The sequence below is a fragment of the Gigantopelta aegis genome, chromosome 6 (genome assembly GCF_016097555.1).
Source record: "Gigantopelta aegis isolate Gae_Host chromosome 6, Gae_host_genome, whole genome shotgun sequence".
Lineage (NCBI taxonomy): Eukaryota > Metazoa > Mollusca > Gastropoda > Neomphalida > Peltospiridae > Gigantopelta > Gigantopelta aegis.
Genome location: NC_054704.1, coordinates 12,426,407 through 12,454,315, shown reverse-complemented (window position 1 = coordinate 12,454,315; position 27,909 = coordinate 12,426,407). Strand labels below are relative to the sequence as shown.

The following is a 27,909-nucleotide window of genomic DNA, read 5'->3' as shown; positions in this document are numbered from 1 at the left end:
CCCTACTGGCTTGGATGCATGTTAGAAGTAAACAGGGACTGCATGGACATACCCTACTGGCTTGGATGCATGTTAGAAGTAAACAGGGATTGCATGGACATACCCTACTGGCTTGGATGCATGTTAGAAGTAAACAAGGATTGCATGGACATACCCTACTGGCTTGGATGCATGTTAGGAGTAAACAGGGACTGCATGGACATACCCTACTGGCTTGGATGCATGTTAGGAGTAAACAGGGACTGCATGGACATACCCTACTGGCTTGGATGCATGTTAGAAGTAAACAGGGACTGCATGGACATACCCTACTGGCTTGGATGCATGTTAGACGTAAACAGGGATTGCATGGACATACCCTACTGGCTTGGATGCATGTTAGGAGTAAACAGGGACTGCATGGACATACCCTACTGGCTTGGATGCATGTTAGAAGTAAACAAGGACTGCATGGACATACCCTACTGGCTTGGATGAATGTTAGTAGTAAACAAGGATTGCATGGACATACCCTGTCTTGGATGCATGTTAGGAGTAAACGGGGATTGCATGGACATACCCTACTGGCTTGGATGCATGTTAGGAGTAAACAAGGATTGCATGGACATACCCTGTCTTGGATGCATGTTAGGAGTAAACGGGGATTGCATGGACATACCCTACTGGCTTGGATGCATGTTAGAAGTAAACAGGCATTTCATGGACATACCCCAAGGGCTTGGATGCATGTGAGGACACTAAGTAAGCAGGGACTGCATGGACATACCCTATTGGCTTGGATGCATGTTAGAAGTAAACAGGGATTGCATGGACATACCCTACTGGCTTGGATGCATGTTAGAAGTAAACAGGGACTGCATGGACATACCCTACTGGCTTGGATGCATGTTAGGAGTAAACAAGGATTGCATGGACATACCCTGTCTTGGATGCATGTTAGGAGTAAACGGGGATTGCATGGACATACCCTACTGGCTTGGATGCATGTTAGAAGTAAACAGGCATTTCATGGACATACCCCAAGGGCTTGGATGCATGTGAGGACACTAAGTAAGCAGGGACTGCATGGACATACCCTATTGGCTTGGATGCATGTTAGAAGTAAACAGGGATTGCATGGACATACCCTACTGGCTTGGATGCATGTTAGAAGTAAACAGGGACTGCATGGACATACCCTACTGGCTTGGATGCATGTTAGAAGTAAGCAGGGACTGCATGGACATACCCTACTGGCTTGGATGCATGTTAGAAGTAAACCGGGACTGCATGGACATACCCTACTGGCTTGGATGCATGTTAGAAGTAAACAGGGACTGCATGGACATACCCTACTGGCTTGGATGCATGTTAGAAGTAAACAGGGACTGCATGGACATACCCTACTGGCTTGGATGCATGTTAGAAGTAAGCAGGGACTGCATGGACATACCCTACTGGCTTGGATGCATGTTAGAAGTAAACAGGGACTGCATGGACATACCCTACTGGCTTGGATGCATGTTAGAAGTAAACAGGGACTGCGTGGACATACCCTACTGGCTTGGATGCATGTTAGAAGTAAACTGGGACTGCGTGGACATACCCTACTGGCTTGGATGCATGTTAGAAGTAAACTGGGACTGCGTGGACATACCCTACTGGCTTGGATGCATGTTAGAAGTAAACAGGGACTGCATGGACATACCCTACTGGCTTGGATGCATGTTAGAAGTAAACAGGGACTGCATGGACATACCCTACTGGCTTGGATGCATGTTAGAAGTAAACCGGGACTGCATGGACATACCCTACTGGCTTGGATGCATGTTAGAAGTAAACCGGGACTGCATGGACATACCCTACTGGCTTGGATGCATGTTAGAAGTAAACCGGGACTGCATGGACATACCCTACTGGCTTGGATGCATGTTAGAAGTAAACAGGGATTGCATGGACATACCCTACTGGCTTGGATGCATGTTAGAAGTAAACAGGGATTGCATGGACATACCCTACTGGCTTGGATGCATGTTAGAAGTAAACCGGGATTGCATGGACATACCCTACTGGCTTGGATGCATGTTAGAAGTAAACAGGGATTGCATGGACATACCCTACTGGCTTGGATGCATGTTAGAAGTAAACCGGGATTGCATGGACATACCCTACTGGCTTGGATGCATGTTAGAAGTAAACAGGGATTGCATGGACATACCCTACTGGCTTGGATGCATGTTAGAAGTAAACAGGGACTGCATGGACATACCCTACTGGCTTGGATGCATGTTAGAAGTAAACCGGGACTGCATGGACATACCCTACTGGCTTGGATGCATGTTAGAAGTAAACAGGGATTGCATGGACATACCCTACTGGCTTGGATGCATGTTAGAAGTAAACAGGGATTGCATGGACATACCCTACTGGCTTGGATGCATGTTAGAAGTAAACAGGGATTGCATGGACATACCCTACTGGCTTGGATGCATGTTAGAAGTAAACAGGGATTACATGGACATACCCTAAGGGCTTGGATTTTTTTTCTCCTTTCTTCAGCTTCTTTCTTGGAATTGTGTTGAGGCTGTTAATATTTCATAAAAGCAAGTGTACAGCTATTTTAACTTAACAGAACATCAACATGTACGATACACAAAATCAAATACGACAGTAAGTAAAGTAAATCAGAGATAGGTTAAAATGTGACAATAAAATAAATAAGTGATCACCACAAACACATTAAAAGGCGCAAAAACAAAGGAAGAAAAAGAAGGAGAGACAATATTTAAGACAGGTATGTCAGAATTAATGTTTAGCAATGATTTGTCTTTATAATGCTCAGGGTTCTGCCTACAATGGCTGGCACCACCTGGGCTTGGTCAGCATTTTAAAGTTCCAACCAACACTTATAATATTATGTCAGTGTAGCATAATCATGAATTCCACACCTTCAGCTTATTATTACCACCACTCATAAATTTGTAGGCAGCACCCTGATACTAATGGAATGTATGTCTAAGCACTATGACAGATTTCAAGTGTGGTAACAAAACAGATATTTTATATCTCTAATTCAGTTAAAAAAAAAAAAAAAAAACGAAGATATTAGTTTGTTATCTCTAATTCTGCGACAAAAAGAAATGGCAGAAAACAGTTTGATAAAGAGACAAACTAGGAGCAGAAATTAAATGTTTTAAAAAAAAAAAAAAAAATTCAAACATACCTTCATCTTGTTCTGTAACATACGTCTCTCCTTCATATTTTGTTCACGGATTTGCCTAAGTTTTTGTAAATACTCCTGAAAGATATTTAATTTGTTCGATAAAATAGAATAATGATCTGTCTGAGTAAAAGTCAAGGAGTAGCCATTGTGATGTATTTACTGCAAAAATGACAAAAGATAGAACAGGTATTCATGCAAATTAAATTTTAGATTTTGTTTATTGAGAAGTTTTTCTTTTAAATGGTAAAATTATTCAGATGCCGATGTAGGTAAATTGAGAGTGAAATATACATCAGAGTGACGTATTTCGGTAGTATGATACAGGAAAAGTTAAACAAACTGAAATCAGTAAATGCAGTAAGAACCGATTACCAAAGATGGTCTTACTAAGTTCACAGCACAGCCGATTTAGATTAGTATGAATCCACAACCAACACAAAAACATGTGACATCAAAGAAAATCATCATATTCACCCAATGATCATGAAATATGAACATATATTAAATACTGGTAGCTGTTACGATTCCACAAATACAAATTATTGTGCACATTTCCAACAAAACTGAAAGAAACATGATCACCTGTTCTTCGCGGTTTCTGCCTGGAGTAGCTGGCTGATTTACTGCTCTGTTACCAGCTGCACGTCCTGTTTAAGATAACATCAATTTAAAATCATTCAAAATTAAGAGAAAATAGCATTGTTTATATTTCACTTAATAATTCAATTACAGGTCAGTTAATAAAACTTTTTATAACATAGTTATAATAAAACATTATTCTTATTTTGGAACACCAAACATCCCCTTTCACTGAATAGTTTAATTTTTCACTGTCCAAAAGTATACATAGACTTTACTAATAGATTCTTCTTCCCTGTTTCATTAAACAGTCTTTGGCTTTTGAAAAACAAAGGCGAGTGAAAAATCACACAACTCAAAACGCTTAGTCGAGTGAAAAGTCGTACTCATCAAAATGCTAAGGTGAGCGAAAACCAATCATTATTAATTTATGAAGTAATTGGTACATGTAAATGCAGAGACATATATGTTGCAAAAATTAACCAATAAACCAATGTTTTCTTCTAATTTTATGTCGTTTGGTTCATTAGTATAATCTGACTTCTTTTCCCTTTCAGGAATGGAGTTATAATTTATTAAAAAGTTTCATGAGTACTACTATAGAAATATAATTATGACATGCATACACTGATGCAGACAATTTGGTTTTTTAATTACAATATGTACTATTCAGATAATTTGATGCAAACAATTATATATATACCTTTTCAGTGTTCGATGGTTTGACGAACGTGCAACTAAACATACATGTGTATATAGGAATCAACATGTCTTGAATTTTTTCATTATTATGTACAACGAACATGATTAGGATAGTTGGGATGGGAAAACCTACTGGTTCCGAGGATGTGGTTCATGAACTATGACCCAAGCATCTCAGGTGTGCACTACCGACTCATATTATTAAAACATATTATTAAATAACTCGTGAAACGTAGGCCTACAATTACTTCAATTGATAGTGTTGGTTGGGACATTGACATTCACGTGGCATTTTGTAACACGTCATTTGACCTACCGCTTCATTGACCTAAAACGGCCCCAATGTTGTTGATAAAAAAATATACAAACTCTGACAAAATCTGTCATTACAAAGGATTTTATTCTGAATGTGGGATGCCATAATAAAGATAATAAAAAACCCATAATTTTAGACACCATCATCAATGTGTAATAAGTTGTCAAGTAGACCAGCGTGTGCATGCAGAATGCCAAGAGTAAAAATCATCTGACCCCGATAGCTCTGATTGGTCAATATCATGTTCCAGTCACATGGTCTGTGACTTTCTAACAAACAAAACAAAAATTAAATAGTCGGCAATGATCATTGATTACTGTTACTATATATAAATAACATGTACATTCATTAACCTCTGGCTGAAATACAAATATTTAAATAAAGTTTTATTTGCTTTTTTTTAAAGATAAAAAAGAAAAATAATAGACGTAAAAAAAATACCTTGGCTTATTCCTACATACCTATTATCATTTCTTTTCCTTCTTTTTATTATTCCGTCTAAATTTCACTTCTTTTTTTAAAAAGTATAAAATTACACGATTGCCATTTTTGGGACCTCATGTAAGTTTTGTAGGCTAACAGTTATGAACTAATCAAGACAATTTGACCGACTTCGCTGATTTCTGTAACGAGTTCATCTGTGTAGGCTACAGAAGCCATTATTTAATTTAATCCCTTTTCTCTTTTTGTCATAACTATATGAACAGTATAAATGAGTTATCCTTATGAGACATTGTGATCTATTACCTTATAAAAGTGGACTGTTTCTAATTAATAATAAATTAAATAGGCAAAGAAGTTAAAGGGACATTCCTGAGTTTGCTATATTGTAAGATGTTTCCGACTAATAAAATATTTCTACAATTAAACTTACATATTAAATATATTTTCTTGTTTAGAATATCAGTGTCTGTATATTCAATGTGTTTCTGGTCATCTTAATATTTGTAAGAAGCCCAAACTGGATTTTGTCTTTAAATAATTTTGTACATACGGAAAACATTTTTATGAAATAAAATGAAATTTAACCTAATATTAGAATGATCAGAAATATGTTTAATATACAACCGCTAATAATTTATGCAGAAAAATATATTTGATATGTAATTAGTCAATAAAAAGTCTCTGTTAGTCGATATGGAATGACCTTTTAAGATCGGATTGGTACGACTTCGAAGATGTCTATTCAACCTGAGTTTTCCAATTTGTATAGCAAAAATAAGTACCAGTGATATATTAAAATCTTGTATGGACACTAACATTTCTCTTTTTTTTCTGGTATTATTAAACGGATCTTTCTATCAGCTACATCAATATACAAAATTATTTTACATGCACTATTTGTTAAGTGTAACGTGCATTATTTTTCACACTCGCCAGATTGAAATTATGTGCGCTGTACAAGCGCGATAGCACACGCACACCTTAAAAGGCAAGGTCTGGTTAAATAAGTTTTAATATTTATAACTGTGTCACTACCAGAATACTCCATACACTTACTTGGTTGTTGTGGTCGCTGTGAAGGGGCAGACCCAGGTCGAGCCTGAAAAAACAAAAATATAACAAGCGTGTAATCATATTAGGCTGCAATTCCACTGAATCTGCTAATAAAGATACTGAACCACATGTTTTACAGACAAAAGGAATTACAACATGCTCTAATCAGTGACAACATAAAAACTGTTCACCGCTTTGGTCCCTAAAGTGTGTGCCAAGTGCAAACAGACAAATGTGCATGTCCAGATGCAATAAAATCAACTTGTATGATCCATTTTAATTTTTCAGCTTTTTTCATTTTTCAAGAGAGATGCTAAATAAGCTAGTAGTAGTTTATTACAAGTATCTGAAATTTAACTGTTATATTACTTGATTAATATGATTTTATCGTGTATTGCAATAACTTACTTCATATATCCGAAATTTGCATATTAAATTATTTTATGTTATACTTATAGTATATAATAAGTAAGATGTTTTATCACGTATTGCAATAACTTACTCCATACACATCATTCAACCCTCTCTGTTTATTGATTGCAGCTTCTCGTTTTCTCTGCATAAAGTCTTCCAATACCTTCGCCCTTTCTGCAGCTTCAGCTGCATACCTTCTGTAAATTAATTTCTTAAATATTACCAACACACAACAAATATCACCTTTTTATTCATTTAATATTATTTAAGAATTAACATCTGCATAACTCAATCTAAACTGACAGATCATGAATTTACAATTATACATTAGTTAAATCTCAAATCTCGACTAGTATTAATAAAGTCATGTGTTTCAATACTAAAAATGTTCTACCTGTTTCTTTCAGCTTCTTGAACATGGTTGAAGACAACAGGTGTTGCGGCAGGTTGTTGGTTTATTGCCCGGTTAATGAAATCTCTGTCTGGTTTCACTTCATTAACACGGGCAGCTTCTGGTGGTGCCTGCATGTAGTCTCCTGGAAACAAATCTATCAATTTATACTTGTTCAATTAGGAGATAACCATGTGGAGTTTTTAGATTTGCAGGTGTTATTATCTATCTGATCCTGCAAATGTCATTTTTGACCGAAGGCATTAGCCTGAGGTAAAAAATGAAACATTTGCGGTCATCAAATAGACAGTAACACCCGCAAATCTAAAATTCCATATGGTTATGTCCATTCTAAACTGAATCGTATTCCTTCGGAACTAACTGTATATTTAGTATTTCTTTAAAAAAATACCTGGCTACAATCTAACTGTAGACCCTTGAATCGTCAACTTCACCTGTTCCAATTGCTAATGACGTCATTTTGTAATGACGTCATTAGCTTTCCGGGTGTTACTGTCCATTTGATCCCGGAAAAACACTTGCAGTCAGTTTACAATACCTGTGTAATACAGTATTTATACCTGCGTAATATGTACCTGGTACACATAAAAATACTTCTGTACTACAGTATTTAAACTTGTATAATATGTACCTAAATTCAGTACTAAAGATGGTGCCTTACTGAGAGAAAAAGAAAATAATGTACAAAATGAAAAAAAGCTAAATCAGTGGTTATTAAAAAAACAATAGTGTGGCCAAACTATTACAGCCAAAAGGTGCCATCTCGATTTTTGTCCGGAACACAGAGTTAAAACATTAGTTTGTTTTTATTTGTTTAATGACACCACTAGAGCACACTGATTAATTAATCATCAGTTACTGGATGTCAAACATTTGGTAATTCTGACTCATAGTCATCAGAGAAAACCTGCTACAGTTTTCCATTAGCAGCAAGAGATCTTTTATATGCACTTTCCCACAGACATGAAAGCACATACCTCGACCGTTGTCCAGTTGTGGTGCACTGGTTGGAATAAGAAAAGCCAATCAGTTGAATAGATCCACTGATGTGGTTCGATCCTGCAACATAAGCACCCCAGGCGCCGCCCCCCCCCCCCCCCACCTGGCGCCCCCCCAAATACCGCGATGACTCCTTGTATTGGTGCTATTCTATCTCATATTAAATTATCTGTTGTGAGCTTACTCTGTGTATATTTTATACACTTTAGAAAAATGTACTATGGTTAATATTTAAATAATGCCAGCCACAAGGTAATATACACAAATTTTGTAAACATAAAAAGTGGAGGATGCACCTTATGGCCCCAGTAGGTCACAAAGAAAAGACAAAATCCACTATCTCCACATAAGCTACTCTTTTCTACTAATTTTGTGAAATACATAATACAAACAAGTCTTATAATAACCGATCACTGGTTGGAATAGGATAATTGGTTTACTATGGGTGGGGGGAGCTGGCAAGACGAATCAATGTCAGGCAAACATTCTAACCAACAGCTTCATCACGCTCTCTTTAATATAGAGAAATTTCAAGATGCGGTCTATGAAAATCACCTGGTTTCTTGTTCACGGGTTGCGGTATGTCCGGAACTCTCGCTGCACCTCGATCTTGCTGTATTTTGTCTAGATAGGCATGATACTTGTCATATTTGCCTTTCTCCCTCGGCCCTGCTTGCTGGTTATTCTGGTTAGCTGGTTGCTAAACACAATAAAAACATTGTATCATAATGATTGTAATCACAACAAATACAGTGCAGTATTATATACAGGCCTTACGCGAGGTCAAAATCATAGAGCGAAGTCACTTCTCTCTCAAACTTTAGAGAGGGCAAAGTTTTTAACAACAGGGAGACTTGAATTTTTAATCCAAAAAATAAAATATGCAAAATGAAGTTATCTTAATACAGGTGCAACTTCTACAATATGTATTTTAATTTTTATTATTTTATTTTTTGTTTTGTTTACCGTATGTACTGCTAATTGATGGATATGTGCTCTATAGTTGTTGTTTTTTTAAATCACTTTTCTACATGTCATCTTCTTTAGAAATAATGACATGTAATTGAACAGTACTAATTTAACCGTTTCTCATTTCATTTAATAACTACTCCATGCAGAGTATTGTTCTAGTAGATTAATTTACCAAGGTCAAGCTTAGATTACCCAGAGGCAATTAAATGCGTTCAATGGTCACAGTTTCTTAACTGATACACTGTGGAGTCGTCAGACGGAATGGGTACTAGTATCCGTGAAGGTGTGTACATTGTTTATCTGCTGCACCTTGTCACTGTTGTTTAACATAAAAAAACACAAATAAAGAATTTACAGTGGTCACTTAACACGGGCACTTTAGCGACTTGGGGATCCAGTTTAGTCTAAATCCTCACCCTTGTAGTTTCCAGCACATTCGCCTGACAATACGCTTCAACAGTCAGTAGCACATTTAGGCCAACTATTAGTGCCAGACATGGATGTTTTCTGAGCTAGACAGTGTACCAGTTTTTGTGAGCCTGTCGCATGATTTTGTGGCACCAGTCTCTTTTCAAACTCTCAGACACTTCACACTTAATTATTATCTATGAATAGGTGTTCCTCAAGTTCTTCACCATTCATCCGTTATGTGTACATTGCAAGTGACGACTATTTTTTAAAAGGTGACACAGATTTCGCCTTATGGTGACTGGCACGGCGAAGTCAGGCTGGTCAGAGCGAAGTTTTGGTTCACTTCGCCCGGTCGCGTGAGCCCTGTATATACTTTAGTAATATGAACCTATCCTCAAGTCATAGTTAAAAAGCAATGAAGCAAAACATATTTAGTGCAGTAACTTTCTGGAAGTAGTTGAAATGAATGGTCAACACATTTTGAAAATTGGTAGCAAGGTTTCTTAATTATTGAAAAGAAATTTAAAATCTGGTGTCATATTCTATACTAAATATTTAGTCTTATACATGTATTTGAAATATAAGAATGAGAAACAACTAATTTTATGACAAACATAATTCTTGTCTAAAAAGTAAAAGATTTTTATGTGATTAACATCTCGCTAAAACCTTTTAATCCAAAAATATCCTTTCTAGAATGTTTATACTGTGTTAATGTTTTAAATGACTACACATATATTGATAGCACACTGATACCGTAGATGTTTGCAGTTATATATTTTAATTTACAATGAATGACTATCTGCAGGTATAGAAGGGATAAACAACATGACGTTCTGTGTATTTATCTATACACATGATGACTGGAACAGAGGAAAGATAAGTAGGCTTGTCACTTCTTATATATTGCACAAATTCTATACTATAATAATATAAGTATGTAATATAATATGTGGTCATGTGGGCTAAAAAAAAGTACACCCGAGATGGTGAAAATTTCTATTTGGGACAAGGCTTGCCAAGTCCCAAGTTTGACATTTTCACCACCGAGGGTGTACTTTTTCTATCTCACATGACCGCATATGATGGAGTCTTCTTTATTTGACCATTTTATCATAAATAAACTACATTATTGTATTTACCTTTTTCAGGCGTAAAATATAATTTAACACTACAAATTAACAAGATAGCTTTTATAATGAAGGTTTTAATAACAAAACATTTATTTAAAACTGTTGTCTGATGACCTCACATCACCATCTTGCATTAATATGACATCATATACATTTGTATTACCAATGATGTCATATCAAGCACAAGTATGTGATATCCCATGTAAGATAGAAATATCTTCCATAGCTTTCTTTCATGGGACAGCTCTGTCCCATATACCCGAGGATGAGAGAATAATAAGACTCCATCATATGTGGTCATGTGGGATAGAAAAAGTACACCTGAGGTGATGGAAAGTTTGACCCGGGACAAGGCCTGATGGAGTCTTTTTCTTCCATTCATTCAATAAATAAACCATTATTTTACACGAGCAAACCAAATTTGCTTCATCTGTTTCATGTATTAAATAAAATTAAACACTACAAATTAACAAGACATATTTTATAAAGATTTTAATAACAAAATACTGATCTAAACTAACCAACTCGCATTAATATGACGTCATATATTACCAACGACATACTACTCCCATTGTTAAATGTAATGACATCATAGCCTATACAAGACAGATTTATTCCATATGGGCTGACTTCATGGAATGAGTCTGTCTTGCATGGCTAGGGATGGGAGAATAGTCAGTACTCTATTGTTTCATTATTAATCAATAACATACACAACTCATACACTCCAGTCTTACCCTTGGTGCAGCAAGTGCTTGCTGGTTTCCCTCTCTGGGTGAAACTTTGTCCTGTAAAAAACACAATTTCAGTGTCAGGTCTTATTTACGTTGACATCGTCTTCATTACAAAAGCTTAGTGTCGGAGTTTTGGGGGTTTCATTATTATAATGCAATTACAGACATCATCATGACTACTGTAACAGTTTAATGCAATTACAGACATAATAATGACTACTTTAACAGTTTAATGCAATTACAGACATAATCATGACTACTGTAACAGTTATTGCCACAATTTGAGGCAAACAAGAGAGGGATAGGTGGGGGTTTTCAAACATGATTTTGATGTTTTAAGTTGACATTCTAAGATTAATTGATAAAAACCTTTTCAGTGATGTTTTATGTGGTATTTACTGTAACAATTTTATGTCAATTATTATTAGTTTGAAAATGATTAGGATTAACACATTTCCAGTCGTAAAATACATCATTATTTTTAGCACAGAAACTCACATCGCCACTATCAGAATTCATAGAGTCCATCACACATTTCCAGCCTTCCTCTCGGGAATGGTTTATTCGAGCAATCTGCAAACACAATATTTTAACTGTAGAATCTTTTTTTTTTAATGTTCCAAGCTACAAATCCCAGTCAAACATATTTTAGACTAATCTGAAGAAATGGCTTGCAGAAACTCAATCCACCTGTAAGATACATATTAATTCACATTCACCATCCTGAAATTCAAGCACAACCCCCCAAATTTAAGGACTTTTCAAATACCATTCTTAAATGCAAGCTCTTTTCAAGCACCACCCTCCAATTTTTCATGGCTTAAGATAAAATGTGAACACAATTAAGTTAGCATTGAAAACATTTTGAATCATAAAATTAGCTAGTTTCCATGTTTTTCCAAATATATTACAGAACATGAAGAATGTGGGTGGATCCTTTTTCAGAACAGCCATTTTAAAATGTGTCAAAACCATAATTCATAACGATTATATGTTGTTTTTATTAAGAGATAATAGATAACAACCCTAACACTCAACTAAACTATCATTAAGATAAACTCTGAAATAAATAATATCTTCCTCACATTCAGCTGAGGTGTTATCTATACAAGTGTAAAAGCTTTCAAGATTTTCTGCCTGCAAGATTACATTTACTAACCATCCCATATAAATAAATAAATGCATCCCATGTTTATCGTTATACCTTTTGTTTTTCAATAAATTCTTTGTGTTGCTTTTCAAACAAATCTTGCTGATCCTAAAATGAAAAATTCTTTGCTAATGCAAAATACAAACACAACTAAACTCGAGTGTTTTTGTGCTTACTGTATTAACTTTCTTACTGTACAGTATAACATTGTTTTCCAATGCAAAATACAAACAGTTACTACAGTTTTACTGAACTTATGAGTGTTTTTGTCTCCTAATGCAAAATGCAAACACAACAATTCTACTAAACTTGAGTATTTTAGCTCTCACTATTATGAACCTTCTTGATTCAACAAGCAAGTCTTATTATTATTATTAATACAATCTTTAAATATTTAGAATGACTAACCTGTGTTTTTATCATGTGTGTTTTTTTAATTATCCCCATATAGTGGTCAATTTAATAGTCATTATATCTGTGGTTGCAATGTGATAATGGAACACAGAAAACCTAAGCTGTTTGAAATGACTATGATGTCAAAGTTGTAAATAAGATCCAACACAGTTAAATTGTGTTTTCTTTATAGGACTGGAGGTGACAGCCAAAATAAAATGAAGAATCCCACATCATTCCACATATAGGGATAGATGCAAATTGGGCGACTAATTCTAAATGTTTAAATACATAACATATAATCAAGACAGCAGCTTTGGAAATGTATTTTATTAGATAACTATTTAAAAATACCTTCTTTTGTTGTTCATCCCTTCTTTTTCTTTCTTTGAATACCAAATTTTGCTTTTTCTTTTCCCAGTCCTGCATAAATCACAAAAATACACTCTTAAATCATAAATATATACACTTCAATAAGAATACTATAATAATTGCATTACTGTGAAAAAAGCAAAGACTTCTATTAACCCTTTGTTTTCTGTTTTAATATGTCTCTCCTTTGTCGTGTTTGGGGTTTTGTAACACTGACGAGTCTCCATGGCAACATTTATACACAGTGTGTCATTTTACAGAGTATTTATCAAATTATCATGATGAAATAATGGTTCTAAATAAAGAGCTACTAGTGACAAAACCTAACAACTAGGCCATGTAAGAAATCTAGCCAATGTGTGTCTCTATACGTGATGCTACACAGCTCAATATTTTAAAACACACTGTTGTTTGGTTATGTAATTTTAACTTTATGCGAACCAGCAATATGTTACATGCTAGAATTTTGGCATTGTCATATTAATCTGGAAGAATAAAATAAAACTGTACAAAAATCCCTCAACTTCAAAGGGATAAAATATTTACCATTGTAATATCACAAGGGGACAATATTTGAAAATCTTGGTTAACTGAAAAGTCTGTCTATGTAACAGATTATATTTTTACATGAATTATATTAGTGTAACCAGTGAGTTACCAAACTCTAACAAACTTTTAGATTCAAATCTACAGTTGATGTGATAGAATATCAAAATATATAACAATAAAACTGTTACAGTAATGATTTCACTTGCCTTTATTGTTGAAAACAATGTGTAAAACGTACCTGCTGCCCAGGTATAATTCTACCAGCACTTCCTGGTCTCTTTTTCACATCAGGCCTAAACATTAAATGAAAATTAATATGTTTTACTTCACTACAGAATGGCTGAATATACTATGTGGACAATGTTATATATTCAAAAAGTATATAATGTTCAGTTTGTTTAACCACAATGTATTAGCATTCACCAATAGTCATACTCTTTATTTTCTGTCACCCATTTTCCAGTTAGCTACTGAGTACACTGTAATAGGCTTTCATACCAGATTATCAAATTAACATAACTAAAAGATTAGACTGTTATGTGTATTCCAACAGTGGGTTAAGCAGATCATTCTGATCAAAATATTTTGGGTCAAACATTATTTTAAACATGTATCACAGTCAATTTTGTGTAAACATCAGGCATTATTACAAAATTTAAATGGTAAAAGCAGGTACATATATCTGAATTGTTCTGCTGAACAGTAAAGATGTGGAATGAATGAGTTGAATAAAAGACATCATTTTGTCTATTTCATGTACTTAAGGATGTAATTCCCATTTAAATATATAACCTGAAAACATCTTTTAATAGCTGAAAATTCTATACCATGCTTAAATAAAGGTAATTTTTATGCATTTTCAGATCATATCCAATCTATTTTATAAAAATTATTTGTTGAAGAAACAACACCGATCACAACTCTTTTTTATGTATTTCCGATCAAATCCAGTCTAATATATGAAGATTTTGCTGTAATTAGATAAAGGGCTAAAAACAGACATCCCTACATGACCCTACAGATATAAGGAAGCATACCTGAATTCCTTTGACTTCTTCACGACGGGCTGTCCATAAACTGCTGCTGGGTTGTAGCGACCGTGAGCCGATGAAGGCCTGGCCTGGGGAGCTGGTCTCTTCGCTGCTGCTAAAAAAATTTTTTTTTAAATATTAGTTGATTAATTAAATATTAATATGAAATAACTAATAAATTTAGCTCATGATTATGTTAATGTATTCCTTTCAAAGAATTTCTTTTTTAAATAAAAAAAATGCTTGCATCATAAATAAGACTAAATGGTGAACAAATATAGGATATAGACATAAGATATTTTGTAATTGTTAATCAGTGAAAAATGGGATGCAACATGATGGTAGATCACTCACTGAGGTGTGAGTACTAGAATGATGCTCACAGTGAAACTATAATTCATTTCAACACTGGGAGGGCTGTAGCCTAGTGGTATAGCACTGGCTTGGTATATGGTCGGTTTGGGATTGATCCCCGTCAGTGGGATCATTGGGCTATTTCACGTTCAAACCAGTGCACCATGATTAGTATATTAAAGACTGTGGTATGTGCTATCCTATCTGAGGAATAGTGCATAATAAAAAAAACCTTGCAACAAATGGAATAATGTTGCAGGTTTCCTCTCTAAGACTATATGTCAAAATTACCAAATGTTTGACATTGAATAGTCAGTGATGAATAAATCAATGTGCTCTTGTGGTGTCATTAAACAAAACAAACTTTAACTATTCATTTCAACAATTTGCACCATGACTAGTACAACAATAGCAGTGTACACAATACAGAATTGTTACCACTGGACGGTCGCGGTGCTGGAGGGAGAGCCCGGCCTATTTTGTGTCCGTGCATTACAGTGTGGCTGAACTCGGCTTCCATTTCCTGCAAAACAACATTTAAATCAGAATAGAAAAACAACTCGGTTGTCAAGAACAGTTCGATGAAACATACAGTTATTACAGTTTCAAATGCTGAAGTAAACTTGGTTTGCTTCAGTTAATATACACTTTGCTAAAGCCATTTATTTTAAATGCTTATACCATTCAGTCTTCTCACAATAACATGCATTGACAAAACATATGCTGATGTTAATCAATTTTATTTCAACTTCTTCACTGATATTGCTGAATCCTAAAATGAACTGCAGGGAATGAATATAAACTGTGTAATGTCTAGACTCAAGGCTTTAAATAAAATTTTGTTCCCATAAAACGGCATGTAGTTAAAATAAGGATATTTTGCAAAAGTCTTAAATCAAGATTTTAAATTATTAAAGCATGTGCAGTGGATTCCATGTGATAAAAATGTATCTGTGTGTCATCATCTTATAATATGTATACACATAAAAATAAAACATTTTACTTAGTAACTTACTTCCTCTGATAACACTTTTCGCACTCTTGGCAGCATGAAGTTTTTCTTTAGTATGGAGTTGATGGATGGACGGTCTCTGAAAGTAAAAATTACAACAAGTCAACTAATATAAACCTTTATCACCAATTCTTCTCTTGATATTTCAAAAGTGGACTTAATTGAAATTCATCTCTTCGTATTTCAAGGACTTCATCATGACAGGACAAAAATTATTATCTCGCCTTCATGTAAAATTCTTTAATCTCATTGGTTGTTTGCCGTTGGACAAATCCCGTATCCCCCTGTGGGCGGAGCCAAATTCTCTTATACCCCGTCTGTAATTTCCAACAGTTTCCAGCCGCCCCAGTTAATGCTAAAGCAATAATTAGATTATAAATAACATTGATAATCAATCAAGTATACATAATTAATTTTATTTTTAGTATACAATACACTATTTCAATACTTTTAAAAGCTGCAATGTTGAACTCGGCCACCTAATTACGGTCGTGGTGCTATTGTATTAATGCGCGATTAGCAACAGTTGTTTTTTGTTTTTTTGTTTTTAATATATTTTTTTTTTTACTATATACATTTCTGATATAAAAAAAAGTTTGTTTTTTTAATTTTTATTAATATCTGTATCAGACAATTTCGTATTAAAACATTTGAAGTTAAAAACTCGTTTATCGATGGAACTATTTTTCGTCACTGGCAAGTGGTTTCGTTCGCGTCCGCGTGGTACGGCTCCGTTAATAAATTGTTAACAATTATTGTCTGGCGTTATTTTGATTATTTGGCTATATGGTTTAACATGTCGGCAAGATAAATTCGTTGTAGAAGCATCTCTCGGGGTATATGGCTTTTTATGTACCCTCTGTGTGTTCTTTTACCCCCTCGCCTTCGGCTCGGGGTAAAAGAGCACACAGAGGGTACATAAAAAGCCATATACCCCTCGTGATGCTTCTACAACTTATAATATTGTTTTTCAACACACATTAAATCCAACACTACTTTGCAAAATAACATGAATCGGGCACCTCAAAGCTTCATACAAGCAAACACATATGACAACAGGTATTATCAGGATTACTTAATGGAGAAAAGTGTACCCACCTTGGAGATCTCTTGAAGAGTTGTGCTATCAAACCACGCAACTCGTAGCTGTACTGTGCTGGAATGGGTGGATACGATCCCCTGGAAGAAGAACAATTAATTCATTACACACAGTATTCAAATTTAAATATCCAAACAAACCAAAACTCTAGTTATGTGTCCATATCCACCGAGTGTTCAAGCACATCCATCCCAATCACCACCTCCAACAAATGTCGGTTGAATCAATCAGTACAGGAATTTAAATATGTAAATGTATATCCTCTTATCTAACAGTTCGCTTCTGTAAATTATATTCTTAAAGACATCAAATTTTAACTATAAAACATCATGTTTGTCATGATGATGTAAAATAATAAAAATAATTGCAGAGGTTTTTGTAACAAAGATGAGAATGCCAATTAATAAAAACAGCAGAAATTGTTTGACTTGTATAAATAGTTTAGGAGACATGGTTAAAGGTTGCATTGTAATGAGTGGGAATCTGCAGCACATTTGAGGGTCAACAAAAGCTGAGCTATGTTACTGTGAGGTTTTCTCCAAAGACCAAGGACAAGAACAGTTAATGCTAAAAAACATTTGGGTGGGGGGGATTTTTATATCTGATTCAAACACTGCTACTGACACAGACTATGTCCTCCTCATAACAACAAGGGCATTTTTATTACAGTGCTTACCTGATTATCTTTAGCACCAAATTTTTCATGTTTCCTGCTTCAAACTGGGGGGAAAAAAAGAATTAAAATGTTAGCTGTTGTAGCTGGTATAAGATTTCAACAATTCAAATTGTTCACATAGAGAAGCTGTACATAACACAATGTTCACTGTTAGAGTGAACGAAAGCTCATTTTTTTTAAATATGATAACTAACTTTTTTTTCATAACACTTCAATAATTCCTTAATTAGCAGATATGTTTTAACATCAGCCATCAATACCACACATATTTATTAATCCCTGAGGTAGGCTTAAAGAGTAAGTGCTATTTCTTGTATAAAACAACTAACATACAAAAGTGTAATTGTTATCATGTCTTAAATCTACATTGTCCATATATTAAATACGGTAATGAAATTGTGCTTAATATTATAATAAGATTGTAGGTCAGGATATTTGAATGAAAACACTCACAGCATGCTTGAGAGTTGTTAACTCATAGAGGACACACCCCAAAGACCAAATATCACTGAAAGTAATATTGTAAAACAATATATGATATGCTGTAAAACAATATATGATATGCTGTAAAACAATATATGATATGCTGTAAAACAATATATGATATGCTGTAAAACAACCATTGGATAATATCACTGAAATGACAAAATGAAAATATGTATTGAGCAACATTAAAATATCAACACTTTTATTGTTTACAGTAAAACAAAGGCCAAAGAAAATATTTTCCCAAAAGTTATTTGTATTTAATAATAACTTCTTGTTAGGTTAACTAACGAGATGAAAAGCAAAATCAGGCAATTTTAATATCGATGGTCGGGTACCGAGATTGGCCCAAGGTTAAGGGTTGCACAATGGTCTAAAATGGTGACCCATATTCAGAATGTACGCATAGTATCAGCTGAAACCATATTGTAAGTTTTAGATGGAGAATAAGATTTTTTTTTGACAAGAAGTGGAAGAAAAGGCCAAAATACTGTACAGATGATTAAAAATCTGGAATTTCAGATAAATGCAGAAAATCTTGATCAACTGACATTTGAACACTTTGACACAGGTAGCTATTATAAGACTTCTATGATATTGCAAAACACTGAAATGCTGAGTAACATAATGACTGTCAAACCTTTTATTGTTGTATGGTTTGTTCTCTACAAGTTCTGGAGACAAGTAGTAAGGTGTACCAATGCAGGTTCTAGCTAACTCCACCGTGCTGAAATAAGCAGTCAGTAATTTTTTTTAATTCTTGACACAAAAATCAATTATGGCATAGCAAAATTGTAGTTTATGCTCCTTTATATATATATATATATATATATATATATATATATATTCATGTATACATTGCTACGATAAAGATATCTTTTATATTCAAAATAATTGTTTTATATTCAAAGATAATCATCTAATATTGAATCAACTGAAATATAATTTTGTATGGGACAAAAACTTAGAATGTGTTCTATTTGGTTTGACCAAAAATCAACCCTGGGATTGGTTTCCTGTTATCTTCAATAAAATATCAAGAAAATAACCTAGCCTGAAAATTATACTTAGTTAAAATATAAGAATAATAATGCAGACCAACACTAACCTATTCAAAACCTTAGCAATGCCAAAGTCTCCAATCTGCACGGTGCCATTACCACATATAAAAATATTCTGAAATTAAAAATGGTAAGTAACTAGTTATAAGAAAATAAACATTCCACACATAATTATACACTAGACAAAGAATGTAACAAAACACCCATCCACCCCCCCCCCACCCCCCACCACCACCCAAACAGTTAAAACAAATTTGTAAAAAATATAGCAATGTACCAGATGTGTGGTACTGGTTAAAGGTTAACTTTATAATAAAGTTATCAGCTGTGAGCTGTATGGTTTAAATCTTGTTTTACTGTATATCTTGTATTCCCAGTAACAAGTAAAAATGGTTATTTAACATTTGCTTTCACAGAAGTGTTGCACAGCCTATGCTAAACCTTCCAAACTTTATCCAAAAAAACAAAGACGCTCTATATATGACATCATTTTAATGTTTTCAGTACGTACACTATACATAAATCAAACAAATTACGCCACTATTCAAGAAAACATCATATGAACTACGTCAATATCCAAGAGAATAACTCTTGGTCCATTTTAATGCAGGATTTTCAATAAAAAAAATTATACAACTGAAACTTGGCAAAACATTTTTGTATCTGGTGTTAACTTTATTATAAACAAGTTAACCTTTAAGATGGGAGATAACTCAAGTCCACTGATTAGTCTTATGACCCATCTCAATCCAGACAAGTACTCTACCATTAAGCTACCCACTCCCACGACTTCCCGTATTTAATCCCTGAGCTTTAATATGGAAAATTTCACCTTGGAGAAGACAAGGACAGCAATAAATACCTGTGACTTGATGTCCCGGTGAAGGATCTTCCGGTCGTGGATGTGTTTTATTGCCAAACAAATTTGGACAAACCAGGTCCATACCTGAAAAACACATCAACACCAAATTATCAAATTGAGTAAATATATCAGACTCATTATCCCTTGCATGAAGAATGACACATATAATGAACAGCAAAAGAAACATGAATTTTTTTAATCTATGCAAATAATTACCTATATGAAATTCTAAAAAAAAAACCTTATTCTTTTAAATGGCTGTTAGTTTAAATTCACTAAATGGAGTAATTTGTCACTGTGTGTGAATTGATAGTTGATATAACATTCTAAAATTATAACTCCGCAATTGCACACAATTCCATTTTGATTTTGAATCTCGTGTTTCTTTTGCTGTTCAGTCTATTTTGAAACCAGCAATGATTATATTACAGCTAATCAGAATTGAAATCATGTTAGACACCATATAGCTGTAGTTTGAAATGTATTGAAGTGTTGTTTTCTTTCAATTCCTTTCAGAATTGTAAAACAGAAGAGCCATTCACATCAAATAAATTATGCTGTGAATTAAATTTAGTATCCACAAGGTTTTAAACAAGCAAGCATTCTGAATCGAGTGTGAGTGTACACCCTCTTGAACATGCAACTGGTGTTTTAATAACTGTTGGGTCAACAAGTTTAAAATATGCTAATATCATTTAAGGTTGATAATAAACATACCCGCTCCTCTTGAAAATAGGCTCCTCTCTGTGAATTTATTTTTGTGTATAGGTCACCTGCAATGTGTCAAAATAACAAACTGGCTAATGTCAGCAGCATGATAAACAAAGCATTACAAAGATATGCAACAACAGGAAGGAAGGAAATGGTTTATTTAACGACGCACTCAACACATTTTATTTACGGTTATATGGCATCAGACATATGGTTAACGACCACACAGATATTGAGGGAGGAAAAACGTGGTCACCACTTCATGGGCTACTCTTTTTAATTAGCAGCATGGGATCTTTTATATGCACCATCCCATAAACAGGATGGCACATACCACAGACTTTAATGTATCAGTCATGGTGCACTGGCTGGAGCGAGAAACCACAACAACAGTTACAGTATTATGTATCAGAAAGCTAAAGGCAGTATAAAAATGTGTTTGTGTCAGAAAACACTGCTATTGCACCCTGCACCAACCTGGCATTCTCGTCCTTTGTCGCTAATAAAGATGGTCTGACTCACAGCATTAACTAATGACTGCTGGTAGTAGGGGAGCATAGTAAGTGGTTACAATTGCCTCTAAACAATGCCAGAAGTAACTACTGAATACTCTCCGAAGTGGTCAGACTAAGCCTATAGCTAAAAGCTGATGGGGAATGACAGGTGTGTGGCATGGATAGCCACAAGAGACAAGCACTTGTCATGGTTGGAAAGACAAGATCTGGGATATGGAGGTGGACAGCAAAAGAAGTTGAAAAATAGGAGTTGCCAGATTGGGAAGAAATGAGATGAAATTCAAAGGTGTAAAAGGAAATGGAGTAGTGGGATAAAAAAACAAAAAAAAAAACATCATAATAATACATTAGCCAGAGATGAAGGTTTGTTTCAAGAGGGGGGGTTGACTATTCTATTTATAAGGCTATCTCTCTACCCAATATAACACAAACGTAGCTTTATATTGCCTTTACCTTTCTTTTTGAAATTTTGTTGGCCATTTAGTTTATTTTTGTTATCACGGCAATCACTATTGGCAATGTTTATTTGTAACAGTATCAGTGTGTTAAATGGGCTCTCAGATTGCTTAAAAATATACTTTAAAAATACTGGCACATTTAAAAAAAATACTTGAAATAAATTCAGACTAGAAAGGGATAATGTCAGGGTCATACCCCAGCTGACCTAATAAATGGCTCTACAAAATATGTCGTTATCCTCCAACACACTTAATTCAACCAGCTATTTAATTATAATTAAATAATCATAAAAATAACCCACACACCATTGTTAATTCTTTGCTAAAACTAGCTGTTTAAAATGTTTCCAAAGTCACATCTAAATGTATGTTTAAAGTAAAATGAGTTTTTATTTATTTATTGAAGATAAGTTTTGCTGGAACTTGCAAGTAAATCATACTAACTTATTATAATTAGTAGTACCACATGAATATCACAATTTACCTCCAGAACAATAGTCCATTACTATGTATAGAGTTCCATGCTCTGAAATAAAAATAAAACAAATTAAATCAAAAGTAAACATATGCAGTGATATTTATAAATGTACAAAAATATGTATTTATCCTTATTGTGAGTAAATTGGCAACAATTATAAACATTAAAAGAATTATATTTTAAAATAAATTATTGATAATCACATACCTTTTTATAAAATATATAAAATATGTGAAAATATTGAAAAATGAAAACACAAAATAGCATCAACTCCATAAAATGTTTTAGATCACTTCTAAAATTATGTTATAAATTTTGTCATACTATTTGGATTCAGATTGGGCACATTTTTCTCCACTTAAAGTTTCATTCAGTCAGGTTAATGTTTTGTTTTCATAGAAAGACTAAGAAAATTTCTATTCTAAACTATTAATTATTGTTTCGAAAATGCTTACATTCTACAGGTAATTATTTTTGAAAAGCTGTCATAGCCAAATATATATTAATTAAAATTACACTACTTAATAATTAGTCAGTACCTTTAATATATATATATAAAAACAAAACTATGAGTAGAAATAGCTCATTTAACATACATTACCTTCAAATGACTCCCTGTATGCAACAATATGTGGATGTTTCAGCTGTGCTAGAACCAACACCTGTTAAAAAATAATTATATCAATACAATAGTCAAATAGAATTACATGTTGGCTTCTTTGTACTTAAAAGTTTAAGTCCTCTACTCGTAATACAAAGTTCAGTAAACAAAAGAACATCCTAAACATATGCATAGCTGGGAGGGGGCCCCCAATGTGGGTGGCCCTTCCAATATAAACTCCTGGCTATTTAAGTGGTCCTAAACAACCTTACCTGCCATCTATACTCATAATAATTATTTAAGCATAATTTAGAACAAATCACCCCAATCTTTTTGACACCTATGATTTTTTTTTTTATGCTCATTTATCTAATGGTCTGTAGGTCATCTTTCATCAGTTAGCAGGCTCCCTCAGAAATTTATTTGTTTTCCACAGACATGCAGTTTCTCATGTGGTACCGTACTTAAACAAATATAACTGTTTTGATAAAGGGGTTGTTTCAAAACTCTAACACATCTCTCCACATACACACACAGACACACACACATTGGTCAGCACTTTACCAGAGATGGGTGGGGGGATATTTGTTTACGGTGCCCTGTTTCTCATTTTTAAGCTAAAGCATGTACATGTAGCATAATTTTGTTTAGCATATCAGTGTTAATATATCCCAGTATGTTTCAAGTTATTCTATATTTGTAGTAGCCTACCGGTAGCTCAAATTTAAATTTTTTTTTTAAATAATTATTATTATAATTATATTAATATTTTAAAATGGTGAATTTTAAACGTTCTTTTAATCTGGAACAAATTACTATAGCAGTTAAAACAAGACAGTCTCAAATTACATATATGTATGTATTACAGCCCACCAATGATATTTTATCATTAAATTCTAATAGATGAATAATATACATGTACACGTATGTAGTTCAAAATGCGGTAAATACACACATATATATATATATATATTTATTTTATATACCTCTTTTCTTGATGATTCTCTTTCCTTTGCAGGCATCTATAATTGACAAAACAAGAAATATATATATAATGATTTCTATTGAACATACATAGTGCTAAAGGTTCCGTAATATAATAAATATGTTACACACAACATACATGTAGCCAAACAGGTAGTTTTAAAAAAATGTACATTCATTTTGCTTTCCAATATATAGATACAGGGAATACCAACCAAGTTTAACCCTTCTGTGTTTGAGACTTGTAACTGAAATACATGTATTTTTAAAGTTCATTATATGTGATAACAATAATTTGTGTAATTTCCGCTTTCCATTAACACGATTTAGAGCACATTTCCACTGGACAAGTTTAGCAATATAGTGCATATATATCACAGTCACTTTTCCACATTGCGATACCATGACCGATTTTCTCATGTGCAACTTTTACAGCACAGTGACGTCATTTATTTTTGGCTTAAGGGATATTATTGTAATGTATAAAGGGAAGAGTTAAAAAATCCCAGATTGTGTCTATATATATGTACTGTATGGGTGGCCCCTAACATGTACCTACATTTAACAACTAGTAACTTTCAAAATAAAACAATATACATATATCTTCTCGATATGTATTATGGCACAGTATGGATTTTAAAGCGCTATCTTTAAATAGCAATTGTGCGTCATCAAAGAAAAGCTATGAAGTATGATGTCAAATGCAGACGTTTTTTGTTGATATTTTTTATTGATAAACATAAAGCATTGTTTACAATTTCCCAATTTGCGGTAAGTATTAACATGCAACTAAAAAAAAATTATTTTCCGTAAGGCACTTTTTTAACATGTATCTCCAAATATTTTAAATGAATTTTATTCACCTGCTGCACAAGACATGTCTGCTATTTGTGAAATCAACACAAGTCAATTAGACCTCCCCTACGTCAATCTATTTGGATGTCCAAATGAGTCACCTGTCCTTATTTTACATGCACTGCATACAATTATATTGGGTCAGGATTAAACAACGTTCAAGTGCATATTGCATCATAAAAAAATATCTATTCAACATGAAATGTGTGGTGGACATTTTCTTAAATAATAGCAATAATAATTAACAAACAAAAGAACTCAAAGGGCTGTCAAATTTACTGCCACCCTTTCAATGTCCAGATAGTGAATATGTTGCTACTGGGCTATATGATTTACATGTAAAAATGGGGTTAAAATTTATTTTAATAGTTATTTAATATTTATGATACATGTGTATTATTATTATGGAATTTATGGACCACCACACATCATTTCCCGTTGTTTGGAGTTATTTTTCTTGAATAATATTGGTCATTCAGAAGTTATCTGGATGTTGCACTTCAAAACCTATACCGCATCCAAAAAGTTAGAATATTACAGTATGTATGTACACAAAATAAAATAAAAATATACGGAAAGAGTTTGACCCGTACCCTCTATATCAAAGTCTCTAAGATTAACCCTAAGCCTAACCTTAAAACTAACCCTAACCATTGAAAGGGGGTACAGGTCGAACTCATGACAAATAAAAATTGCACTATATATTGAATTAAATGTTTATATTTTAATGATATATATATTCATTAGGTTATGTCTCTGTCAATAATAACAAGAAAAACATCAAATTTCATTTTTAAACCGCTTCAAAACCCATACCCTGTTAACATTGATTCTCGGGGACTCCATTTTGTAATTTGTCTTAAAATATTTAAAATATTTTTTTATAAATTATTATAAGTACATGTTTTGTTGAACAACACACGTTTTGGTAAAACACTGAAACGTTTTGTGTTGGAAAGTTTTGGCTATAAGCTATACCACTAAACATTTTACTCACCGAAACAGGTGATGTACATGTAGTTAAGAATATTTACTGCTGAAGCATGTTATAGTTTTTGACGCACGTGCAGTGATCTTTGTTACATAGCGGCCAGTTTAATGTTCATTTGAAGCGTAGAAATACTAATAAAAAGGTAGCTATTTGAATAACAACTGTCTGTGTATAAATATTGATATGATTTAAAATCGAATGCTTATGCTCACCGAAACTGGTCCACCCATGATAATTGTATAATAAATTGAATTAAATAGCTTTTTAAGGTTTACAGCTGTAATTTTTAGCAAGTAATTTAAATCAATAACCTAAAGTTCCAATATTACCATTAATGGGAGAAATGTGGAAAACGTGTCCATATATGAAACCAAACCATATACCCTGCCTACTGCATAGGGGTGCAACAATACGGTAAAAACCGTATTGTGATATACGGCAATATAAAAAACCGTATTGCAATATGTATTGCAATATAGTTGATATTATTTAAATTTAATATTTATGTTGGTTTTTTAATGAAAGGAGAAGGCATAATCTAAGTATATATATATAAATTGAAATATTTGTAATATTCATTCCATCAAATAGACCTAAATGATTATATAAACCACAACATTTATTAGTAGCATAATGTTCTTCTTGGTCATATTTATTTTTTAACACAATACTAGTCTACTAGAACACCGGTGTAACGGTCTCAAATTATTTATAAATAGTCACATTCGGAAATCCTTACTATCAGGCTTTTTTCCGTTGCTGCTCGCTTGACACGGAAAGTACGTCACAATGTTTAGGCAGATTTACAGAACCAGAGGTTATTTAGCCGAGGTGTTTTGAACAATCGGCCGAAGTATTCCGAGTTCAGGGAAAAATAGCGAAGTGCGATTCTCACTTGTTGGTTTATTTCTTTGAAGATGATATCCGTAGCCATATTCCAACGTAAATGAACAATGTATAATAATGTGCAAGTAACAAAACATTTATTTGTAATTATCGTCAACTGGTTATTTTTATCGGACTTTTAACACATTTTGTTTAGAAGTTTAGAACCAAGTATAACCGACCTATCACTTCGTATGCCAACAAGTAAACCCACTACACTTGACTGATTGTTACATTTCCTGTCATCACCAATTAATAAAATGATGGGTTTTTTGTTTGTTTGTTTGTTTGTTTGTTTGCCTATTTCAAGTCAAATATGATACAAGGAAAAAATAGTGTGTAAAAATTACGATACGCAAAAGTATACTGCGGTTCGTATCGAGCTGATCAATTATCGCGCTATACCGGTTTATCGTTGCAGCACTACTATTGCAGAATGGTATGAATTATTTAATCAAAGGATTTATAAATTAACTTGCCCTGGTCATGTTGATTTCCTTTATTACAAACTGGTTTCCAGTGTCCTTAGACTTGACTAATAATGCTTTGCCAAATGCCCCTTCTCCAATCTTCTTAATTGTGGTATACTTATCCATTTCCAAGATTAAGGATACAAAAGGTTCTCTTTGTAAAGCTGATGTCAACCAAGTTGGGTTAGTGAAGTCAATCCCAGGGCCAGTAGTGTTACTGTCAGTCTATTGTCAATAACCTGTAGTTAATTCTGAAAATAGCAAGTGCCAAAATCCAATCTTAGATGCAGTGTACTTTACTTTGAGCAAAATGTTTGTTTCAAAAGTTAACATCATGCCTATATATCACACAATAAGTTGAATAACCATTGTTAGTTTCTCATAACACTTCCTCATGAATCCAATGTAAACTATTTGTTGCACTACTTTCTAAAATGTAGTTATAATAATGTTTTCAATATGTTTGTATTTTTGAATATTATTAAAAAAAACATATTATATGCCTTCAATTAATCAATAAAAAAAGGAAGAGTTATATTTTAATT

The 27,909-nt window shown here is 33.6% G+C and overlaps 1 protein-coding gene across 1 annotated transcript in view; it reads right to left on the bottom strand.

Annotated features, from left to right (window-relative positions):
- LOC121374376 (serine/threonine-protein kinase Nek1-like) overlaps positions 1-24,201 on the bottom strand; it is a 53,391-nt gene extending 29,190 nt beyond the window's left edge. The window contains exons 1-25 of the mRNA XM_041501477.1: positions 24,166-24,201; positions 23,180-23,240; positions 22,585-22,626; positions 21,134-21,189; positions 20,417-20,500; positions 19,602-19,669; positions 19,134-19,220; positions 18,461-18,515; positions 18,008-18,051; positions 17,331-17,411; positions 16,236-16,311; positions 15,659-15,743; positions 14,873-14,981; positions 14,074-14,128; positions 13,269-13,337; positions 12,576-12,629; positions 11,870-11,944; positions 11,375-11,425; positions 8,677-8,821; positions 7,105-7,246; positions 6,799-6,907; positions 6,300-6,342; positions 3,785-3,849; positions 3,203-3,277; positions 2,504-2,563 (exon numbers count right to left, since the gene is read on the bottom strand). Of these exons, the coding sequence (XP_041357411.1) occupies positions 2,504-2,563; positions 3,203-3,277; positions 3,785-3,849; positions 6,300-6,342; positions 6,799-6,907; positions 7,105-7,246; positions 8,677-8,821; positions 11,375-11,425; positions 11,870-11,944; positions 12,576-12,629; positions 13,269-13,337; positions 14,074-14,128; positions 14,873-14,981; positions 15,659-15,743; positions 16,236-16,311; positions 17,331-17,411; positions 18,008-18,051; positions 18,461-18,515; positions 19,134-19,220; positions 19,602-19,669; positions 20,417-20,500; positions 21,134-21,189; positions 22,585-22,626; positions 23,180-23,240; positions 24,166-24,201 (1,827 nt within the window). The remainder of the gene's footprint in view (positions 1-2,503; positions 2,564-3,202; positions 3,278-3,784; positions 3,850-6,299; positions 6,343-6,798; positions 6,908-7,104; positions 7,247-8,676; positions 8,822-11,374; positions 11,426-11,869; positions 11,945-12,575; positions 12,630-13,268; positions 13,338-14,073; positions 14,129-14,872; positions 14,982-15,658; positions 15,744-16,235; positions 16,312-17,330; positions 17,412-18,007; positions 18,052-18,460; positions 18,516-19,133; positions 19,221-19,601; positions 19,670-20,416; positions 20,501-21,133; positions 21,190-22,584; positions 22,627-23,179; positions 23,241-24,165) is intronic.
- Positions 24,202-27,909: the final 3,708 nt, after the last annotated feature.